The sequence below is a fragment of the Pongo pygmaeus genome, chromosome 10, assembly GCF_028885625.2.
Source record: "Pongo pygmaeus isolate AG05252 chromosome 10, NHGRI_mPonPyg2-v2.0_pri, whole genome shotgun sequence".
In the NCBI taxonomy this organism is placed as follows: Eukaryota; Metazoa; Chordata; class Mammalia; order Primates; family Hominidae; genus Pongo; species Pongo pygmaeus.
This window is the reverse complement of record NC_072383.2, coordinates 74,573,471-74,591,855: the sequence shown is the minus strand read 5'-3', so window position 1 is coordinate 74,591,855 and position 18,385 is coordinate 74,573,471. Positions and strand designations below refer to the sequence as shown.

At 39.2% G+C, this 18,385-nt stretch overlaps 2 protein-coding genes across 9 annotated transcripts in view; one reads left to right on the top strand and one right to left on the bottom strand.

Annotated features, from left to right (window-relative positions):
• Nucleotides 1-4,361: 4,361 nt before the first annotated feature.
• On the bottom strand, nucleotides 4,362-9,704 carry LOC134737650 (uncharacterized). The gene is made up of 2 exons (XM_063647232.1): nucleotides 7,724-9,704; nucleotides 4,362-7,003 (listed from the first exon to the last, which is right to left on the bottom strand). Exon 2 carries the CDS (start codon nucleotides 5,139-5,141, stop codon nucleotides 4,362-4,364), a length of 780 nt encoding a protein of 259 aa, XP_063503302.1. The 5' UTR covers nucleotides 5,142-7,003; nucleotides 7,724-9,704.
• OSBPL8 (oxysterol binding protein like 8) overlaps nucleotides 4,671-18,385 on the top strand; it is a 214,113-nt gene continuing 200,398 nt past the window's right edge. For 5 of the 8 annotated variants that reach the window (XM_054443354.2, XM_054443363.2, XM_054443362.2 and 2 more), the window contains exon 1: nucleotides 4,710-5,125. The gene's annotated coding sequence lies outside the window, so the exon portion shown is untranslated. Of the gene's footprint in view, nucleotides 5,126-18,385 lie in introns of all 8 variants that reach the window. The other 3 variants (XM_054443356.2, XM_054443355.2, XM_054443361.2) reach the window with 3 other exon arrangements.

Sequence of the window (18,385 nt, the reverse complement as noted above, 5' to 3'; positions counted from 1 at the left end):
GTACAGTGGCTCATGCCTATAATCCCAGCACTTTGGGAGGCGGAGGTGGGCAGATTACCCGAGGTCAGGAGTTTGAGACCAGCCTAGCCAACATGGTGAAACCCCTGTCTCTACTAAAAATAAAAAAATTAGCTGGGCGTGGTGGCACGTGCCTGCAGTCCCAGCTACTTGGGAGGCTGAGGCAGGAGAATTGCTTGAACCTGGGAGGCGGAGGTTGCAGTGAGCTGAGATCTAGCCACTGCACTCCAACCAGGGCGACAGAGTGAGAATCCCTGTCCAAAAAAAAAAAAAATCTTAATTATTAGCTTGAGGTTTTTGGGGATCACCGAGCTAATATGAATTCAAGCTACATTTTTGTGTGAGAATTGGATTGCGGTTCCAAATTCTCAGATACGATTTTGCTTTTCCCCTGTCCACTAGGTGCCAAGGTTTAAGACGGCTAATTTTCTTTGCAGACTCTAGGGGATGGGTGCCTATGCTAGTAAGCGGCAAGTTTATTTCTAGTATATCCTTACACCAAATTAATAATCCTTGGAATTGCAGTTGTGTGTGTGTGTGTGTGTGTGTGTGTGTGTGTGTGTGTATAATGCAGGTCATGGGCTTTGTGTCTTTCTCACAAGGTCATGAAAACCAAAGCTCCTAGTAACTGGGTTTGGCACATGCCCTTGAGATAAAAGTTGGCTGACTCTGCTAAACTCTAGGTTCCTGCCTTCATTTAGTTTTTTAACTTAATAATTTCTTACCCTATCGTCAGTTAATCAGTATATTTAATAAGATTTAAAAAATGTTTTTTCCAGGGATTTTGTTTTCAGTGTGACCAGTGTGAACTAGTCCTTGATATTTCTAGAAACAGAATCCTATATTCTCTTTATACTTTACTATCCAAATTTTCCTCAAAGGATATTTAAGACAAATAATACTAAACAGAAATATTTAAAATCAGTATGTAAATATCTTACATGCAAATATTTTGCATGCAAATCTATAGATTTTATAAAGACTTCTTCTTAACATAAATTTCAGGTGGATATTTACCAAATAGCTGGTTGACTAGTTTGTAGATGTCTGTTGTTTATTTTATTAAATATACAGATATTATTGTTCCATAGTACATTTAGCCTTTGACTCACGAATTTGTTGGCTCAAATTCACTTTAGATGATTTGCAAGATTATGCTATGTAACAAACAATCTCAAAAATATTTGTGATTCACAACAACAAATATTTTTGTTTTACTCTTGTTTCACATCAGTAGCTCTATGTCAGGAGCTGCAAGTCAGTTGCTTCAGTTCTATACAGGGTGAGAGTTTCAGGTCTGCTCCATCTATTTTCTTATTCTGAGATCTTATCTGGAACATACCTTTCTCATGGCAGGTGGCACAAGAGTAAGAGATTGACCTGAATTTTGCAATCAAATTTAAAGCCTCTGCTTTGATTTAGCATTTAACATCTGCTCACAAAGCAACGGCTAAAGCAAATCACATGACCAACAAGAATACAAATCTTCAAAGCTGTGTTGAATACCTTATTTATGGCTGAGGTTGCTCTTAATCTAAATTCTCTTCCAGAAAATGAGGATTTTAGTCTAGAATCCTGATTAGTAATTGTCAGCAACATAAGTGTCTAACGGGATAAGCCAAATGGAAAAAAGCAAACAACCTCAAGCCACATCTCTGTCATTCTAGGTCAGGGTTGAAATATACTCTGGGAAAGGCTGTCAAGCCTGTCAGTGCTTAAACTAATTTGGAAAGAATTTCCCATTCTTAGAAATGTATAATTAATAAAGCAGTAGGCAAAAGAGATGAATTCTCATTGGAGTTAAAATCAGATCATTATAATAAAAAAGCTTTATTTCAAAATGTCATTCTTAAAATCATTGTAAGAGTAGCAAACTTGCAGGGTATCTCTGGGAGTTACTGAATATTTTTCAGTTGCAGTGCAGGATCACATATTAGTTTCTGTTTATGTTGTCATTGCATTGAAAATGCTAGATTGAATTATCGTTCCTGGAATCACAATATCAGATTTGAAAGGATCTGAAAAAATGATTTTTCAACTGTAGTGGATTAATATATTTTTGTGTTGCAATCAGTTAGGTATGTCAAAATCATTAGTTATTCATGACAAGTAACAATTATACTAGTGATAATTAAAGTAGAGAAGATTGTGAAAGATATACTTACATTTGTTTTGCAATATCTTCACTTTCAATTACTTACATTAGGACTTTCTTTTTTTTGAGTGGAGCTGAAAGAAGTTAAACGTAGGCTGTCAGTAATTTGCATAATCCCGAGTATACCGTGTCTGTTTGTTTCCAATGTGATTGCCATCCACCGGGAAAAAAAAGGTGGTTTAGTATCATTTCTCAAACAGCATGCGGTCCTACTTGATTGGAACTTGAAATGCAGGGAGTAATTTATCTAGTTATACATCTCATTAGCTAAGTCTGTAACCTAGGCTTCCTTGCTTCCAGTACATTGCTTTTTCCAACAAATGATCAAATTTTCAAAAGCCAATGTATGAAATCGGGGCTGAGGCAGAAGAGAATTAGGCAAGGCAATTTGCCACCTTTTTCTAATCTTTAGTCTCAGTTTCCAAAGTAAAAGAAAAGTACCAGAAAAACGGGGTCCAGATGGTGTATTTTGCATGTTATCTATGCTCTAGGAATATTCTTTTCCAAATCTATTTGATTGCAACTCACAGTAAGAAATTGTTTAAATCACAACATAGGACATACTCTCACCTTCCACCATATTTGAAACAAAAAGTTTCAGGAAGCAATTTTTGCCCTTACTAGACATTATGCACTCTGGTATTTTTATATTGTATTAAATCCTAGCCTATTTCATATAAAAATGAAATTGATTTTTGAGTTGCAGTTTGAAAAACATGCCTCTAGAAAACAGGAGACAGGTTAATCTGTTAACAAACTCCAAAGTTACTAGCTTTGCTGAAATAAAGTCACAGAATAATAAACTTCCTTCACATTTATTTGTACTACAGTCTCTCAGGCTTCAGAACAGAACCTGGTAGAATCTTTTCCTCTTTGGAACACCAGTTCATGACAATATCTCAGAGATTCTAAGACTCGTTGTTTCCCAGTTCATGACAACATCTCAGAGATTCTAAGACTCGTTGTTTCTGACATGTTTACATCTCTGAATTCAAGACGTGTCTCAGGCCGGGCGCGGTGGCTCATGCCTGTAATCCCAGCATTTTGGGAGGTCGAGGCGGGTGAATCATTTGAGGTCACGAGTTCAACACCAGCCTTGCCAAAATGGTGAAACCTCCTCTCTACTAAAAATACAAAAATTAGCTGGGCATGGTTGCGCATGCCTGTAATCTCAGCTTCTCGGGAGGCTGAGGCAGGAGGATCGCTTGTGCCTAGGAGCCGGAAATTGCAGTGGGCCGAGATTGCGCCACTGCACTCCAGTCTGGGAGACAGAGTCAGACCCTGTCTCAAAAAAAAAAAAAAAAAAAAAAGAAAAGAAAAAGAAAAAGATGTGGCTTAAAGGTGCCTTACATATCAGTGGTATGGCATAGTTTCATTGGCAGCCTTTGTTTTCTTTCTTGGGTAACATAAAACAATGTAAGTCTATGATTTTTTTTAGAGCTGCTATGAAATATATTAATAATAAGGATTATATAGGCCAAACTCTATTGCTTATTCATTTCAATGTATCCAGCTTATCAGAATGCCTTCTGACTTCTTGTTAAGAAAATGTAATGAGATGAGAATAGCTTAAGAAAAAAATCCTTAGTTCTGGGCTACAAGGGAAAATGAGTTATGACCCCAGTTTAATCATTACAGAACGCTTTCTCATTTGCCTTCATTGTGATCAGGGTTTGAGTATGATCTTTCTCTATTCTACCTCCCTTACTTCTGTATAGTTATTTCATTAGGCCGCTAGAGGGTTCTTCGGATCATGGCTAAAAAAGAAAGCAAAAGGTTAAGTCCTAGAGTTAAGGCATTAGGAAAAAAAAATTAAGGCATTAGAAAAAAAAATCAAGAATTAGGCTTTATTTTAAAAATGGAACGAACTGTCAAATTCCTGCGTACCCGTTTAAACTGTCACCAACCTAACACACTGTAAAACTTCATGACTGTAAAACTGGCAGCAGGATCCTGAACATAACAAGGAACAAAAATAAGTTTGCTAGGCTGTTTTCATCCCAGCATGATTGAAATATACCGTTTCCTCAAAAAAAAACCTCTAATGAGGAAAGCAGTAAATTAAATGCCACGGTTAATGTGCTACTAGAAATAGGAACAAGTAGTTTAGTTACTGAATGCTTCTTAGGCCATACACTCTACACCACGATGCGTTCTTTTTTCTGTTTCGCTAAAGCTTTCACCAAGCCTAAGGCTGGAGAGGGGTCCTAACTGAGCCCTGACCAGACCAGGGACCTCTACTGTGCAATCTCCTCAGGTTAGAAAGGGCCTGGTAAGACCCGCCCAACAGGCCTGGCCGATCAACAGGAAGGTGGTGGGCTCGCTTCCTGAGGCTGCGCTTGGGCATGCGGAAGGGGACTGGCTGGCGATAACATCTAGGCGAAGCAAGGCGGACAGTGGCTCCCGCGCGGTTCGAGCCCGCCTGGCAGGGGAAGTAACTCCACCGCTGCCTCCGCGCACCGTCACGTGACGGGAAGAGGGCGTGGCCGAAGCCCGTGATCCGGGGGGTGGACGGGCGGGGCAGGGGGAGGGCGCTAGAATGTGAAGGATCTTGGCGGTTCTGGGTGCCCAGAAAGGCGGCGACGCGGCGGATGACAACATTAGGTCGCGACGCGCTCCTGGCCAGGCGGCGGCTGGCGGCTGTAGTGTTAGTTTTGGACGCCGCAGTAGCCGCTGCTGGTAGCAAGCCGACTAAGGGAAGGTGGGGGTCCGCCCTGGCTGGTGGACCTCGGGGCCGAAAGTTCCCGCCCCGCTCGGGGGCTGAGCCGGCAGTTCCTCCGCGGCAGCTGGGTAGCGTCCTTCGTCCAGACTCGCGCCCCAGCTGCCGCCGACGACAGCGGCCGAGAGAAGTTGGGGTCTGACCAGACGCGTACGGGGCCCCGGACCCCGGCGCCGCGGCGACCTCGGAGGAACCGGCTCCTTGAGTCCTGCCTCCCTGGGAGTTCCGCACGGGTGAGTGTTGCTCCATTCCTGAGGTTGGGGTGCTGGGTTCGCACCCCTCAGGGCGACTGCGCACCCTTATTGCCACGTTCTGAGCTCGGGCTGTCGGGGACTCCTGGCCACCCCCGCCGAGGAGTTCTTTGGCTCCTTTGTTCCCTTTTGGAGTAGGGGGATTGGAAAGGCTGGCGGGGTGGAGTGTTTTGGGGCCCACAGTAGGTGCATCTGCAGCCTTACAAAAGCCGCGGCAGGGGGACGGGGGTGGGAGGCTGTTGGAGCATTTCGACTGCCCCGGGTGTCTGTCCCTCCTGAAGTTTGATAGGTTGATGGCATGGGTCTCGTTGGGAGCCCCTGCACCCAGGAGAGCTGGCGCTTTGTCGCTCGGTGCGGTTAAGGCGAGGCTCCTTTTTTCCTGTGACAGCCCCAGAGGAGGCTGTGCCGCGCACCGCAGACCGCACCCGCCTTTGCAGAGCTAAGCGACAAGGTGTTGTTCCTCTAAGCCTCAGTTCTCCCGGCCTTCTTGTAACGTAGGAGGAAAGCCAAGCCTTTGCTGTGCTTTTAAATTTAATGTTTATTTCTAAGCCCTCTCTCAAGAGTGGAATCAGGTTCCAAGGAGCTTCACATGCAGCATGCTTTAGGTTCATTGAACCACCCACTCAAGACTGGCTGAGGCGAAGCAACAGTATATGCAGATTTTCCATTCACAAAAGTCATTTAACACTCTTCTTTATGAGACACATCTGCGTTGCAGAACGTAACCTAATTTCATTTTATTTAAATGCTTTCTGAAATAATAGGTAACTTGGACTACGTAAACAGATGGGTAAACTTTAACTGATAATGTAAGTATATATGCATTAAATAAAAAATTTAATGATGTTTTTGCCTTTCTGCTGCTAGACTTAAGTGACGTCTGAGTAGTAATACAGTGTCGACTGCATGGCAGTTAAGTTTTTCCCAAAATTAGTGCTGCTTTTGAAATAATCATTTAAAACAGTTTTTGCCTCCCTTAGTGTCTAGAGAGAGCAAGAATTGTGGAGAATCGTGGGTGAATTGATTGTTAAATTTTGCTAATTTCCTAGGGTTTCATCTAAACTTAATTTTGCTGAGAGGCTGTGATCAGTTTCTATGCTTGCTAGAACCTGTTTTGCAGTGAAATTATTAAGATCATACTAGTTTTATAAAATAGGTTGGAAAAGAAAAAGTAAGGCCATGCAATTTAAAACTGTTCTCTATAAAAGTACAACTAATTTCAAATGTTTGTTACTTTTATTTTTTTTTATATTAACCATGTATGGAGTGACTATAATATGCCTGCTCAAAGGGCTGAGAAAGGGAATAGATGAAACTTAAGCTACCTTTTGGGTCTTTAATTATGGACATCAAGTTATTGCGGTCACATTCCATGTCAACCGTTTGAACAGCAATACCGTGTACACAGGTGCTTAGAAATGCCTGTTTAATTAAAAATGGCCATGGTTTATTTCTCTTTGATTGAATCATAATAGTTATTGAATCTCTGATCTGTGGAAAGATGCTACTATATTTTCCGTAGAATGTTATTGCATTTTAAAGGCAAATATGTTTTTTATAACACATTCAGAGTACTTATACATTTGTCAATATTCCGTTCCTTGGTTCATTTAAAAATTGAAAGCTGTAGAAAACACTTTGGGGATAAATTTACAATTGTGTATAATGAATTTATGTTTTAGTTTGCTTTAAGAAAAATGATGAAATTATGAATTTGTAAAATATGCATTACAAAAGGATTTTTTTTTTTTTTTTTTTTAGACTGTCTCACTCTGTATCCCAGGCTGGAGTGCAGTGGTGCAGCTTGGCTCACTGCAGCCTCTGCCACCTGAGTTCAAGAGATTCTTATGCTTCAGCCTCCTGAGTAGCTGGGATTACACGTGCGTGCCACCATGCCGGGCTAATTTTTTTATTTTTATTAGAGATGGGGTTTCACCATGTTGGCCAGGCTGGTCTCCAACTCCTGGCCTCAAGATCCGCCCGCCTCAGCCTCCCATAGTGCTGGGATTACAGTCATGAGCCACTGTGCCTGGCGGATCTTTTGTTTAAAAGTATGAATTGCAGAATTTTAACCAGTGTTAGTACATTTCAACTTGCTTTGGTTTGTAAATAATCCTTCAAAAGCAGATTACTTGAATTGAGGCATTAAAGACAAAGAATTGATACAGTACATAGATGTAGTTTTCTGATATTAATTTGGAAAACTTTTATCCTAATATTATCCTAATAACAATGCCTGAAATGTCATGTTGTAATGTTTGTATTATATTGAAAGTTAAAAACATTTATAGCAATGTTCTTGGAGCATCAGGCAATTCAAAGAGGACATAGGTCCTGCCTTAATCTTACAAATAATGACCTGCAAATAAGACATAAACACAACTTGAATAAAAAAGCCTTTGAGAGGCCAGGCCCGGTGGCTCACGCCTGTAATCCTAGCACTTTGGGAGGCTGAGGTGGGCAGATCACCTGAGGTCAGGAGTTCAAGACCTGCCTGGCCAACATGGTGAAACCCTATCTCTACTAAAAATACAAAAAAATTAGCTGTGCGTGGCAGTGTGTGGGTGTAATCCCAGCTACTTGGGAGGCTGAGGCAGGAGAATCGCATGAACCCGGGAGACGGAGATTGCAACGAGCCGAGATCATGCCACTGCACTCCAGCCTGGGTGATAGAGCAAGACTCAGTCTCAAAAAAAAAAAAAGCCTCTGAGAAATATACAATTTTTAGTGAAGGTTGCTGGGTACAAGGAGATTAGTAGAAGTGCTTGACTGGAGCAGTTGTGGCCAAAGTATAGCTTCCTTGTGATGAGACACAGGAAGAGATGTCTAGACTCATGTTGTGTGCATATTTCATGGCAGTATGTGGGAAACCCCTGAGAGATTTTAGATCTATCTTTCTTCCCACCTTGGTCCCCATCCCTCACATATCCTCACAAAGTCATAAAATTCTCATGTGGAAGGCGTGATAGAAGGAATTTTTCTTCCTGAAAAGTGTTATCAAGCTTGCAAGGGAGAGAGCTATTTTCGGAAACCTTATAGGGAAGAAATCCTAGTCCTAGAGCATCGTATTCTTATACCCTGTTATTTTTACCTTTGTTGAAGATCCAGAAAATGTAAATTCTCCATGATAGCAAGGACCTTGTCTGTTTTGCTCACCATTGAATCTCCAAATGCTCAATAGTTAATGAATGAAAGAAGTCTACTTCCAGATATATGACTGGAGAACAAAAGGAGTATCTGATAATGTAGTCCAAACTAAATGCAAGCAGCGAAATGATAAAGGAAGGATGTTAGCTTGGGAGGAGGGGAACAGGTCATTTAATCTGGGAAACTTTCTTGGAGGAGGTGATTCTTGAGTTAGGTTTTGGTGTAGGCTGTGTATCTGAAGATAAGCGGTGTCTAAGGGGGTAGACAACGTGCAGCAAAGCATTTAAGTCAGACTGAATAAATTATGTCAGATAAAGCACAGTAAGTCTTTTTTACATTATGAAGAATTTTTATTCTCCCATCTCTATTTTCATCTCTCCCTAAATAAAAAGATTAACATGCTTTGCAAGAGCAGAGATTGACAGTACTTGAGTTTTGGAAGTACAATGAGGGTCAGAAAATTTGAATTGGTGTTCTGACTGAATCTTATACAAGCATCGTTTCCATCGGCAAATCACTTGGTCTTAGTTTTCTCATTTGTAAAATCAGGATAATAATCCATGATCGTTGGGAGAACAAAGTTATATAATGCATGTGAAAGTGCATACCTCAATATGAATGTACCTACCTCAATGTGTCACACATAGGAGGACTTCAGCAAATACAAAATTATTTAAAACGTTTGTCTGCAGATCTTTAAAAAATACTTTGATTCGTTTATCATGAACTCTAATATTTGCTTGACTCATCTAGATGACTCATGGCATTATGTTTAAGTTGATCAGAATCAAAATTCTAGATAATTTTCTTTCAGTCAGTTTAATGTTTTCTGATAGAAATGAGGCCTAATTGTATTACTGCTTAATGTTACAGACCACAAGGAATGCTAGAAGCCTCAAATTTTTGAAGCTCAAAGTAAGGGATATGTGTAGCTGAAAATCTGAGCCTTTAAGCTTTTTTTCTCTACATAATTTGTTTTTGAAGAAATTTTCTTTGCCTGTAATGTCATTTATCTATTCATTGTTGTGATGAAATAAGGGGTTTTCCAGTTATTAAGAAAAAATTTACCAAAAATATTTTCTGTATTTAGTGATGTGACTATAAGCCATGAAGATCTCTACCGTCTGTGTTTTATTATAAAATTCAGTATTTCTTGAGCAAACAAACAGGCATCTGCATTATTTCTTATCTAAGCTTTTTGTGCCAGTAGCTGTTCATTTATGAATCTCAGAATTTCATTATACTTTGTGAACTCTTTGTAGTGTTTTTGATCCATGGAGCAGTCTGTCCTTTGTATAATATTTGGAAGAGAATTTTATTATAAAAAGACTAAGAAGAGTCTTGAGTCTTTTTATTATACAAAGACTAAGAAGAGTCATCAAATGATAAGCCAGTTACCTACTAATTTCCATATAGAAAAAGGACTGAAAAAAAGAGGAAATGGTTTCAGAGCTTGACTTTTTTCAAATAAAAAGGAGAAGCTTTTTGATTTAGAGTTTTTGAAAACTTGATAGATTCAGAGGGAAATTGTTATAGGTCATATTAATAGCTAATGTGCGTCAACTGCTGTATACCAGGTACTGTACTACTCTAGAAGTACTTGACATGTCATCACATTTGATCCTGACAACCACCCCACAATCAGGCTATTTTCTGTTTTTTAAACTTGAGCAACTGACAGATTAAATAAGTGGTGGAGCCAGGATTTGAACTAAACCTGAGGCACAGAGAAGTTAAGTAGTAGGTGGTAGAGGCTACTAAAAGGATTTAAACTTGAGGTTTAACCTGACCTTTGACTTTGGAGCCTATCCTTTTAACCATCATATTATATACTGCCTTGTATAATTTATTTGCAGTTGCTCCTCTTGATAGGTCTTGACCTTGTGATCTTCCTGAGTCTGTTTTGGTTGTGTGATTTATAAAATGCACTTTACTTTATAAGAAGATGGAATGTAGCCTTGATTTTTTTTTCTCTCATTTTACTTGTATTTGACTGACATCCTATTTTTAAATCTTAAAAATACTTAGAGTAAAGCAAATATTTATTTTATTGTTCATCCAGTTGCCATTTTCTCACTGGGGAATTTCAGAGTAGCTGGAAATTAAAGAACGTAATAGATAACAGTATTTAAAGCTAAGTTGTTATAATTAAAAAATTGTTTTAAAGAATAAGGCTGATTCACAGAATTGGTGTGCATTATTTTTTTAGTGTTTTTTTTTTTCTGAGATGGAGTCTCACTCTGTCGCCCAGGCTGCAGTGCAGTGGTGTGATCTCGGCTCACTGCAACCTCTGCCTCCCGGTTTCAAGCGATTCTCATGCCTGAGCCTCCTGAGTAGCTGGGATTACAGGTGCGTGCCACCATACCCGGCTAATTTTTGGTATTTTTAGTAGAGATGGGGTTTCACCATGTTGGCCAGGCTGTTCTCGAACTCCTGACGTAAAGTGATCCACCTGCCTCGCCCTCCCAAAGTGTTGGGATTACAGGTGTGAGCTACCTCCTCTGGCCTTTTTTTTTTTCTTCTGATACAGGGTCTTGAGCTGTCATCTAGGCTGAAGTGCAGTGGCACTACCATGGCTCACTGCAGCCTCGACTTCCCAGGCTCAAGTGATCCTCCTGTCTCTGCCTCCCAAGTAGCTGGGACTGACTACAGGCGAACACCATCACACCTGGCTAATTTTTCAGTTTTTTTTTTTTTTTTTTTTTTTAGAAACAGGGTGTCACTATGTTGCCCAGCTTGGTCTTGAACCCTTAGCCTCAAATGATTCTCCCACTTTGGTCTCCCAAAGTGCTGAGATTATAGGTGTGAGCTGCCATGCCAAGCCTGTTTAGTGATATTTGAGGGACACAGATCTGTATAGTTGAAATCTATCCTGTTGAGATGACCACCAGTAAGGTAATTTTTGCTTTTTGGCTGCCAAATGCCTACATATTAGCAGGAATAGTTTGTCAGATTACATAATTTTTTACAAGGAAGGCTGGGGCCCGTGTGGAAATTATGGAATCTATGTTGGTATATTTTGATAGGATGGAAGTATGGTAGATCTGGAGAGAGAGAAGTTCAATCTAAATAACATTATTACTGGGTAGAGTAATGAGGTGGGATGCCTTGGATGTGAAGGCACAGGTACATTGTTCAAGTGGAGAGTAGGATGAGGGACTTCTGGAGACTAGCTTTGCTTAGTGTGTAATTTTGCACATTGTTATGATTATAATAACTTGTAAGATCAGCAATTTGGAAGTAAAGAAAAGCAGTGCTGTGCATCATAGTGTGGAGTTTGTAATAGTTCCTAGGCTGTTTTGCAAGATGTAGGTGCTTTACAAATATCCATTGGTAGTAATGGAAGTGCTCTCTCTTATCACCTATTTTAGAAATTTGGAGAGGTGGAATAGCACGAACCCTGGAGCCAGACTGCCAAAGTTCAGAACTGGTACAGCCACTTACTAGCCTATTGCACTGGCCCTATGCTAACTTGGGGTGGCCAAAAGGGAAGAAAATAGTATATTTAAGCAGAGACGGGGCCAGAGATAGCACTCTGTGAGTTTTCCATGGTCCTTACATGGTCCGAAAGAGATCTGGATGTTCTCACATATGACTAGTGAAGGAAATAGAAGTTAGTAGAGTGAGAGCCAGGAAGCCTGTCATTAGGCTGCTATTGTGAGGGAGGGACCATGTAGTAGACAGAGGTTGTGGGAAGGGCAGATTCATTTCATTGCCCACCAAAATTTGAGCTCCCTTTTGCTTGCAACTTTTTTTTTTTTTTTTTTTTTTTGAGACATGGGGTATCACTCTGTTGCTCAGGCCAGAGTGCAGTGGCAGGATCTTGGCTCACTGCAACCTTCGCCTCCTGGGCTCAAGTGATTCTTGTGTCAGCCTTCCGAGTAGCTGGTACTATAGGGATGTGCCACCGTGCCTGGCTAATTTTTTGTATTTTTGGTAGAGATGGGGTTTCACCATGTTGCCCAGGCTGGTCTCGAACTGCTGAGTTCAAGCGATCTGCCCGCCTCAGCCTCCCAAAGTGCTGGCATTACAGGTGTGAGCCACTGTGCCTGCCACTAGTTTTTCACTAGTGGAATGTGAATAGAAATAAATTTGTTATCACTTCTGGGTTGAAGTGGCAGAAAAAATGGGGATTCTTTCTTCACTTTCTCTTTTCTAATTCAAGGGCCAGATGCAGAGGTTTAGGCTCTTCAGGGATAGTAAAACCATAAGATTGGAATGTTCTACAGTCCCTAAATTTACCATGTGAAAGAAATTTGTGTACCAAACAGGAATATCCACGATGGATTGTAATATTAATGAGAAATTTTAATTGTGTGAAGCTACTGAAAATCTGGGGTTTATTTGTTAAGCAGCTAGTGTTGCCTTAAGTATAAGCCAGGGACTGGATAGAGGAGGTAGTCGAGACTGTAATAATATCCGTACCAGCAGGAGCTGAGGTGGGTGGGGCCAAGTTAGGAGATCCTCTGGATACTGTTCCAACATACTCATCAGCATGTGCCGTTGTGACTCTGTGAGGGCCAATATTCAAACCTCAGAGGCCTGTGAGGATCCCCAGGGCAATCCAGGGGTCTGTATTCAGGCTAATCATAATACTCCGGATGCCCATGAAAGCTTTATCTTATGCCCAGTCACCATGATAAGAATGAGGAACAGAGAAAATCTGTGCAAGTCTGAAGAGTTTTCTTAAAGTAGGGTTTCTTAACTTGACTCTGTTGATATTTTGGGCTGGATAATTCTTTGGTGTGTGTTCCTGTGCATTGTAGAATGTATAGCACCATCCCTGGCCTCTACTCACTAGATGCTAGTACCATCTCTCTTAATTGTGACAATGAAAAATGTTTCAAGATATTGTCAGATGTTCCCTGGGTACAAGGTCACCCTCAGTAGAGAACTACTGCTTTAAAGATTGAGTGAATGAGTGAATCTGAAAGAAATGATTTTAAATGGAAAGAAACGATTATCCTTAATTAAAGAGCTTTTTCCCCTTTTAGGGGATGGATAAGGTTCATGGGGAGCGGTTCATTTCTGTATATCCAATAAAGGAAGCTATGTTGTTTTTATAAAACATCCTAGTTTCTAGTGTGTGTGTGTGTGTTTTCTTCTCTCCCTTGATATACTATATATATGTATATATGTTTGTATTATTTTTTGAGCGACAGAGTCTCCTCCTGTCACCCAGGCTGGAGTGCAGAATTCCTGAGCTCACAGGATCCTCCTGCCTCACTTCCCCAGTAGCTAGGACTACAGGTTTGTGCCACTGTGGCTGGCTACTTTATTTTTTTTAGTACAGACAGGGTTTCGCTATTTTGCATAGGCTGAATTTGAACTCCTTCCTCCCAAAATGTTGGGATTACAGGCATGAACCCTAGTGCCCAGCCTTAATGTTGATTCACCTTTCTCTTTATCAGCTTTAGAAATTACTTGAATTTTCCATTTATTACCTTATTATTATTTCTTCTAAACCGGTTTTATCGGCTAGACTAAGCTTGTCCAATCCCTGGCTGGCGAGCTGCGCACGGCTCAGGACAGTTTTGAATGCGGCCCAACACAAGTTCATAAACTTTCTTAAAACATAATGAGATTTTTTTGTTTTTTAAAGCTCATCAGCTATTGTTAGTGTTAGTGTATTTTATGGGTGGCCCAAGACAATTCTTCCAGTGTGATCCAGGGAAGCCAAATGATTGGACACCCCTGGCCTAGACAAATACACGTTTTTTCCCCTGTAATCTCAGCTGTCATGTCCACAGGTTGTCTCTAAATTATGAAAACCAATAAATAGTGTTGATACCATGACTGTGTAAGTATTATTTAATGCTAAGCCAGATAATGTGCTTAGATGATTATTCCTTTTCTGTCCCTGGGCTGCCAGAAGAAACATGTTGATAATATAGAGAATTAGTAGATTTTATTTATTTTATCAATTCTGACCATCGAATTAAAAAAAATTTGGATATGACCAAAATCTAACTTTGGAATTAAAAAGGTTTTTGAATAGGACTTCCTGTTTTTCTTAGTGTCTTAAATTGCCCTCTTTTCTTGTACTATATGCCTCTATTATAGCCTCCTCTACACCCCAGCCCCCCGACACCGCAACTCTTCAGCATACTGCCTTTTGTGCCGCGTTCTCTATTTATCTGTAGTTGTCTGTAACTCTGCCTCCATTTGGACTCTTCTAGGTCTTTTCTTGTAACTTCCTTTCTCCTTACTCTTGAATTGGATCCATTCTGTTATACATTTTTTTTTCCTTTTTTTTTTTTGCATCTGCTTGATCTGTTTATTGGAGTACATCTTCAGATAACTCTTTGAAAAAGAAGTATGTATGAGAGGCAAACTTTCCGAATTCTGTGTAAAAAAAGTCTTCATTCTGTTCTCACAAATGATTGGTAATTTGGCTGGGTACAATATTGTTTGTTAGAAATAATTTTCCTTTAGAACCCTGAAAGCATTGCTGTGTTGTCTTCTAGCATCTAGGGATGCTGATTAGAAGTCATATATCAACGCCTGTAATCCCAGCACTTTGGGAGGCTGAGGCGGGTGGATCATGAGGTCAAGAGTTTGAGGCCAGCCTGGCCAACATAGTGAAACCCTGTCTCTACTAAAAATTAGCTGGGCATGGTGGCAGGTGCCTGTAATCCCAGCTACTCAGGAGGCTGAGGCAGGAGAATCACTTGAACCTGGGAGGTGGAGGTTGCAGTGAGCGGAGATCGAACTACTGCACTCCAGCCTGGGTGAGACTCCGTCTCAAAAGGAAAAGAAAAAAAAAGGAGTCATGTATCAGTCTGACTCACTATCCTTTTAAGGTGATTTGTTCTTTATTCTGTCTGAAAGCTTTTAGAATCCGTTCTTTTGTATCTTCTACAAAGTCATAATGAGGTGTATAGGTCATTTTTGTTTTGTTTGGCTGTTTGTCTAGATACTCAGTTGCTCTTACAGTCTGAATCAGATTATTTTTCCAATTCTAGGAAACTCTCTTCTCTGTCTTTAATAATTTCCTCCCTTCATCATCTTTTTTGCTTTTCAGTAGGCAGTTGCTTTCTATCTTGATCTTCCTTCTCTCATCTTTTACTTCTCTTTGCTCTGTGTTCGGGGGAATTTTTTTTTTCCCGTTTAGTATTTTGGCTGATTTTCCTGGGGGTAATCTGTAAGTTTTGTTATTCTCTTTTTCTTTTCCTACCATTTTTACATTATGTTGTATTATCATCTTGAGTCTTAGAATGTGTAAATTAGGTTTTTTTAAAGATACCTTGTGTCTCCTTGTGTCTATAATTTATCTCCTTTTCTCCTCCGGTCAGTTTTTATGTTTGTTTTTGTAATCATTCTTTTTTCATGCTCAGTTTTCCTTATGTGCCTGATAATTCTTGGTTGTCCATTCATGGTTAAGAAAGACAGACTAGGTTCCTGGTCACCCTCCCTCCCCTGTTCCTTGGACTGTTTTCCCTATTAGATTTTTTTTTCTTTGAGTAGGAATTCTGGCCAGAGCACTTTGTGGGGCAAGGTAGTACAGAGTAGGATCTGTCTCTTGGCAGATTGTTTTAGGGTAAAAGAGAGAGGAGCTAGCTGCTAGGCTATGTATGGGCCCTTTCAATGCTGGATGAGATGTGTTTACTCTGTGCCACATCTCCACTTAGCTTTCCCTAGATAGTGGTTCACTTTCTTTAGGGAAAAGCTGACTTGTTTTTTTGCCTGGAGGTAAAATGTCAGTTGTTTAGGTGTAGCTTGGAAATAGGGGATGGGAGATATAGCTGTCCCTTATAGTTAGTCAAGTAATACTCAGTTCTCTTATTTTTAACCCTACTATTTATTTCCACCCTCTTCTGTACCATTTACTTTATAATCATTCTTTCCTGGGGATCTTGTCAGACGTATTGGTTCCCATCCTTTCCATGTCACTCTTAAAGGGTATAATGAGGCTGTGGCTTTTTCCGCTTGTTATTTCTATCAATCTCACATATACTTTCATTTCTCAGAAATTTGTTGGATTTTCTTTCTAGCCTCAATTTTAATTTCTTTACTCTTATGATTTTCTTTCTTTTATGAGTTGTTTTTGTTTCAGTGGAGTATCTGGAGTAACTGGAGGGAAAGTTTATATTTAGTGCCCCATCTTTTATTAGAAGTCTTCTTCTAGCTTCATAAACAGAAGAAACAGAGCCTATTGAACTATTTTTTTGTTAATGCAGATTTATTCATAGAAATTATGATGATCATGATACAGTGCTAAAATACACTTATGTCCCTTCACTATTGATTTGTATAGTTGTTTATGCCTTTATGCCACTTGGTCCTAAAACTTGAACTCTGAATTCTTGCTTGCTTCGTAGTTTTTCTGTTTCCCCTTTGGTTGTCCCCTACCCCAACTTGCATGTTGTTATGATTATCTTGCCATTTCTTGTTTGCTACTTGGAAACTGAATGATACTGTTTAGCATTGTTTGTAAAATAGTGACTTTGCTCCAGGGAATGGCATTTTAGCTTTAAACACATGACCCTTGTGGCATTTTAATTATTTGGAAGTCTTTTGTTCTGTTTCTCAAGTGTATCTAGATGGGTGAGGGGTTATTCTTTTTCATTTACTTCTCAGCCTCATGTGTGATAGCTACTTTGGTTCAGTAGTTGGTATTTTTTCCTCCATTGCTTTTCCTTCTCTTCTATGTTATCTTTGGTAGTTTAAATGTTGAGTTTAGATTGCCTGGCAAGTTCATTGGAAGCCTTAATTTTCATTTGTTCCTTTCATTTTCTACTCATAAAAATTTGCTAGCATTGTTTTATTCTTTATCGTTTTGTATTTTTTGTTTTTTTGTTCCTAGCATTGTTTTAAACTTGTCTTTTACTTCTTTTCCCAGACTCCTTTTCATAATCTTCAGGTTCCATATTGATTGAGCTTAGAATACTATTGTAAATTAACCTGGATAAATAAATTTAAATACATTCGTCTCATTTCCCTCTCTTCTGCGATATTTCTGCATTGGCAGAATGCAAATCTTGTTTAATTCTGCTCTTAATCTTGTTTAATCGTTTTCAATTCTTTTCTCGTAAGATTTGGAGTTCGTTCTTCTACAGCTATGGTTTTGACTATTGGAATGTGTGTCTTTTGTAATTGAGGTTGTAATTCTCCTGCAGTCAGAAGTTTTTACACGCCAGATTTAAAAAATGCTGACTGCTTTGAAGTTGAAAATCCTGTCAGAGGGGTTGTGATTTGGAAGGCTTAAATCCCCAAATTTGGCCTGATTATGTAAGGTATTATAGAACTTTCATAGTAAATACTGTACTTGTTTGAAATTTAAAGTAGCTTAGAAAATAATTGGCCCCTTTACAGTTTTTTTTTTTTTAATTTGCTCATTGTCCAGGAAGTCAAAGTTTTAAATATTTTCTAATGTAGTGGACTGATTACTGATGATCTTGTTACCTTTCTCTATATTTTGTGAAACTAACTCTTGATTTTAGATCAAGAAACTTTTAGAGTCAAGTGGTTATATATCTCATGCTTTATTTTTTACAGGTATTCTAAGCATTTTCCCTCTCAGATATCAGTTGTCATGATTAATTTCTTCTTGACTGATTGAATCCTTTATTCCTTCATTATGTTTATAATTTTGATACTTTTTTTGCTATCCCTGAAATTTTAAATAGAATCTTCAAACATCAGATTGTACACCTTAAATATGTATAATTTCTTTATATGTCAGCAATACCTTAATAATGCTGCTAGAAAGTAGAATCTTCAGCATTATATAGATAATACTTTGAATATTTTAAAATATTTGATTATTTGGGAAATTATGGCTCTTATTATTTTCCCAAGAATTTATGATTAGGTTGTAAGAATTTAAAAAAATACCCTGTCATTACTGAGGGAAGATTTCTCTGTAAAAACAGAGATCCATTTAAGAGGTTGATTGTTTAACATAAATTTAACATGCATTTTAACTAGCAAGATCTTGTTTATTTGGTTATTTTGGAGGAGCTTCTTCATAATTCATTAATAGAGGTTAATAGTAAATAGTAGAAATTAGCATTTCCTTGACATTTTGATTATGCAGAAAATATAGATGTTTCTTGCTATAAGCAGGGAATTGGTTCCAGGACCCTCCACGTA

Coding starts and splice junctions, on each gene's coding strand:
- LOC134737650 (XM_063647232.1), bottom strand. CDS start 5,141: ATGGAGCAACACTCACCCGTGCGGAACTCCCAGGGAGGCAGGACTCAA.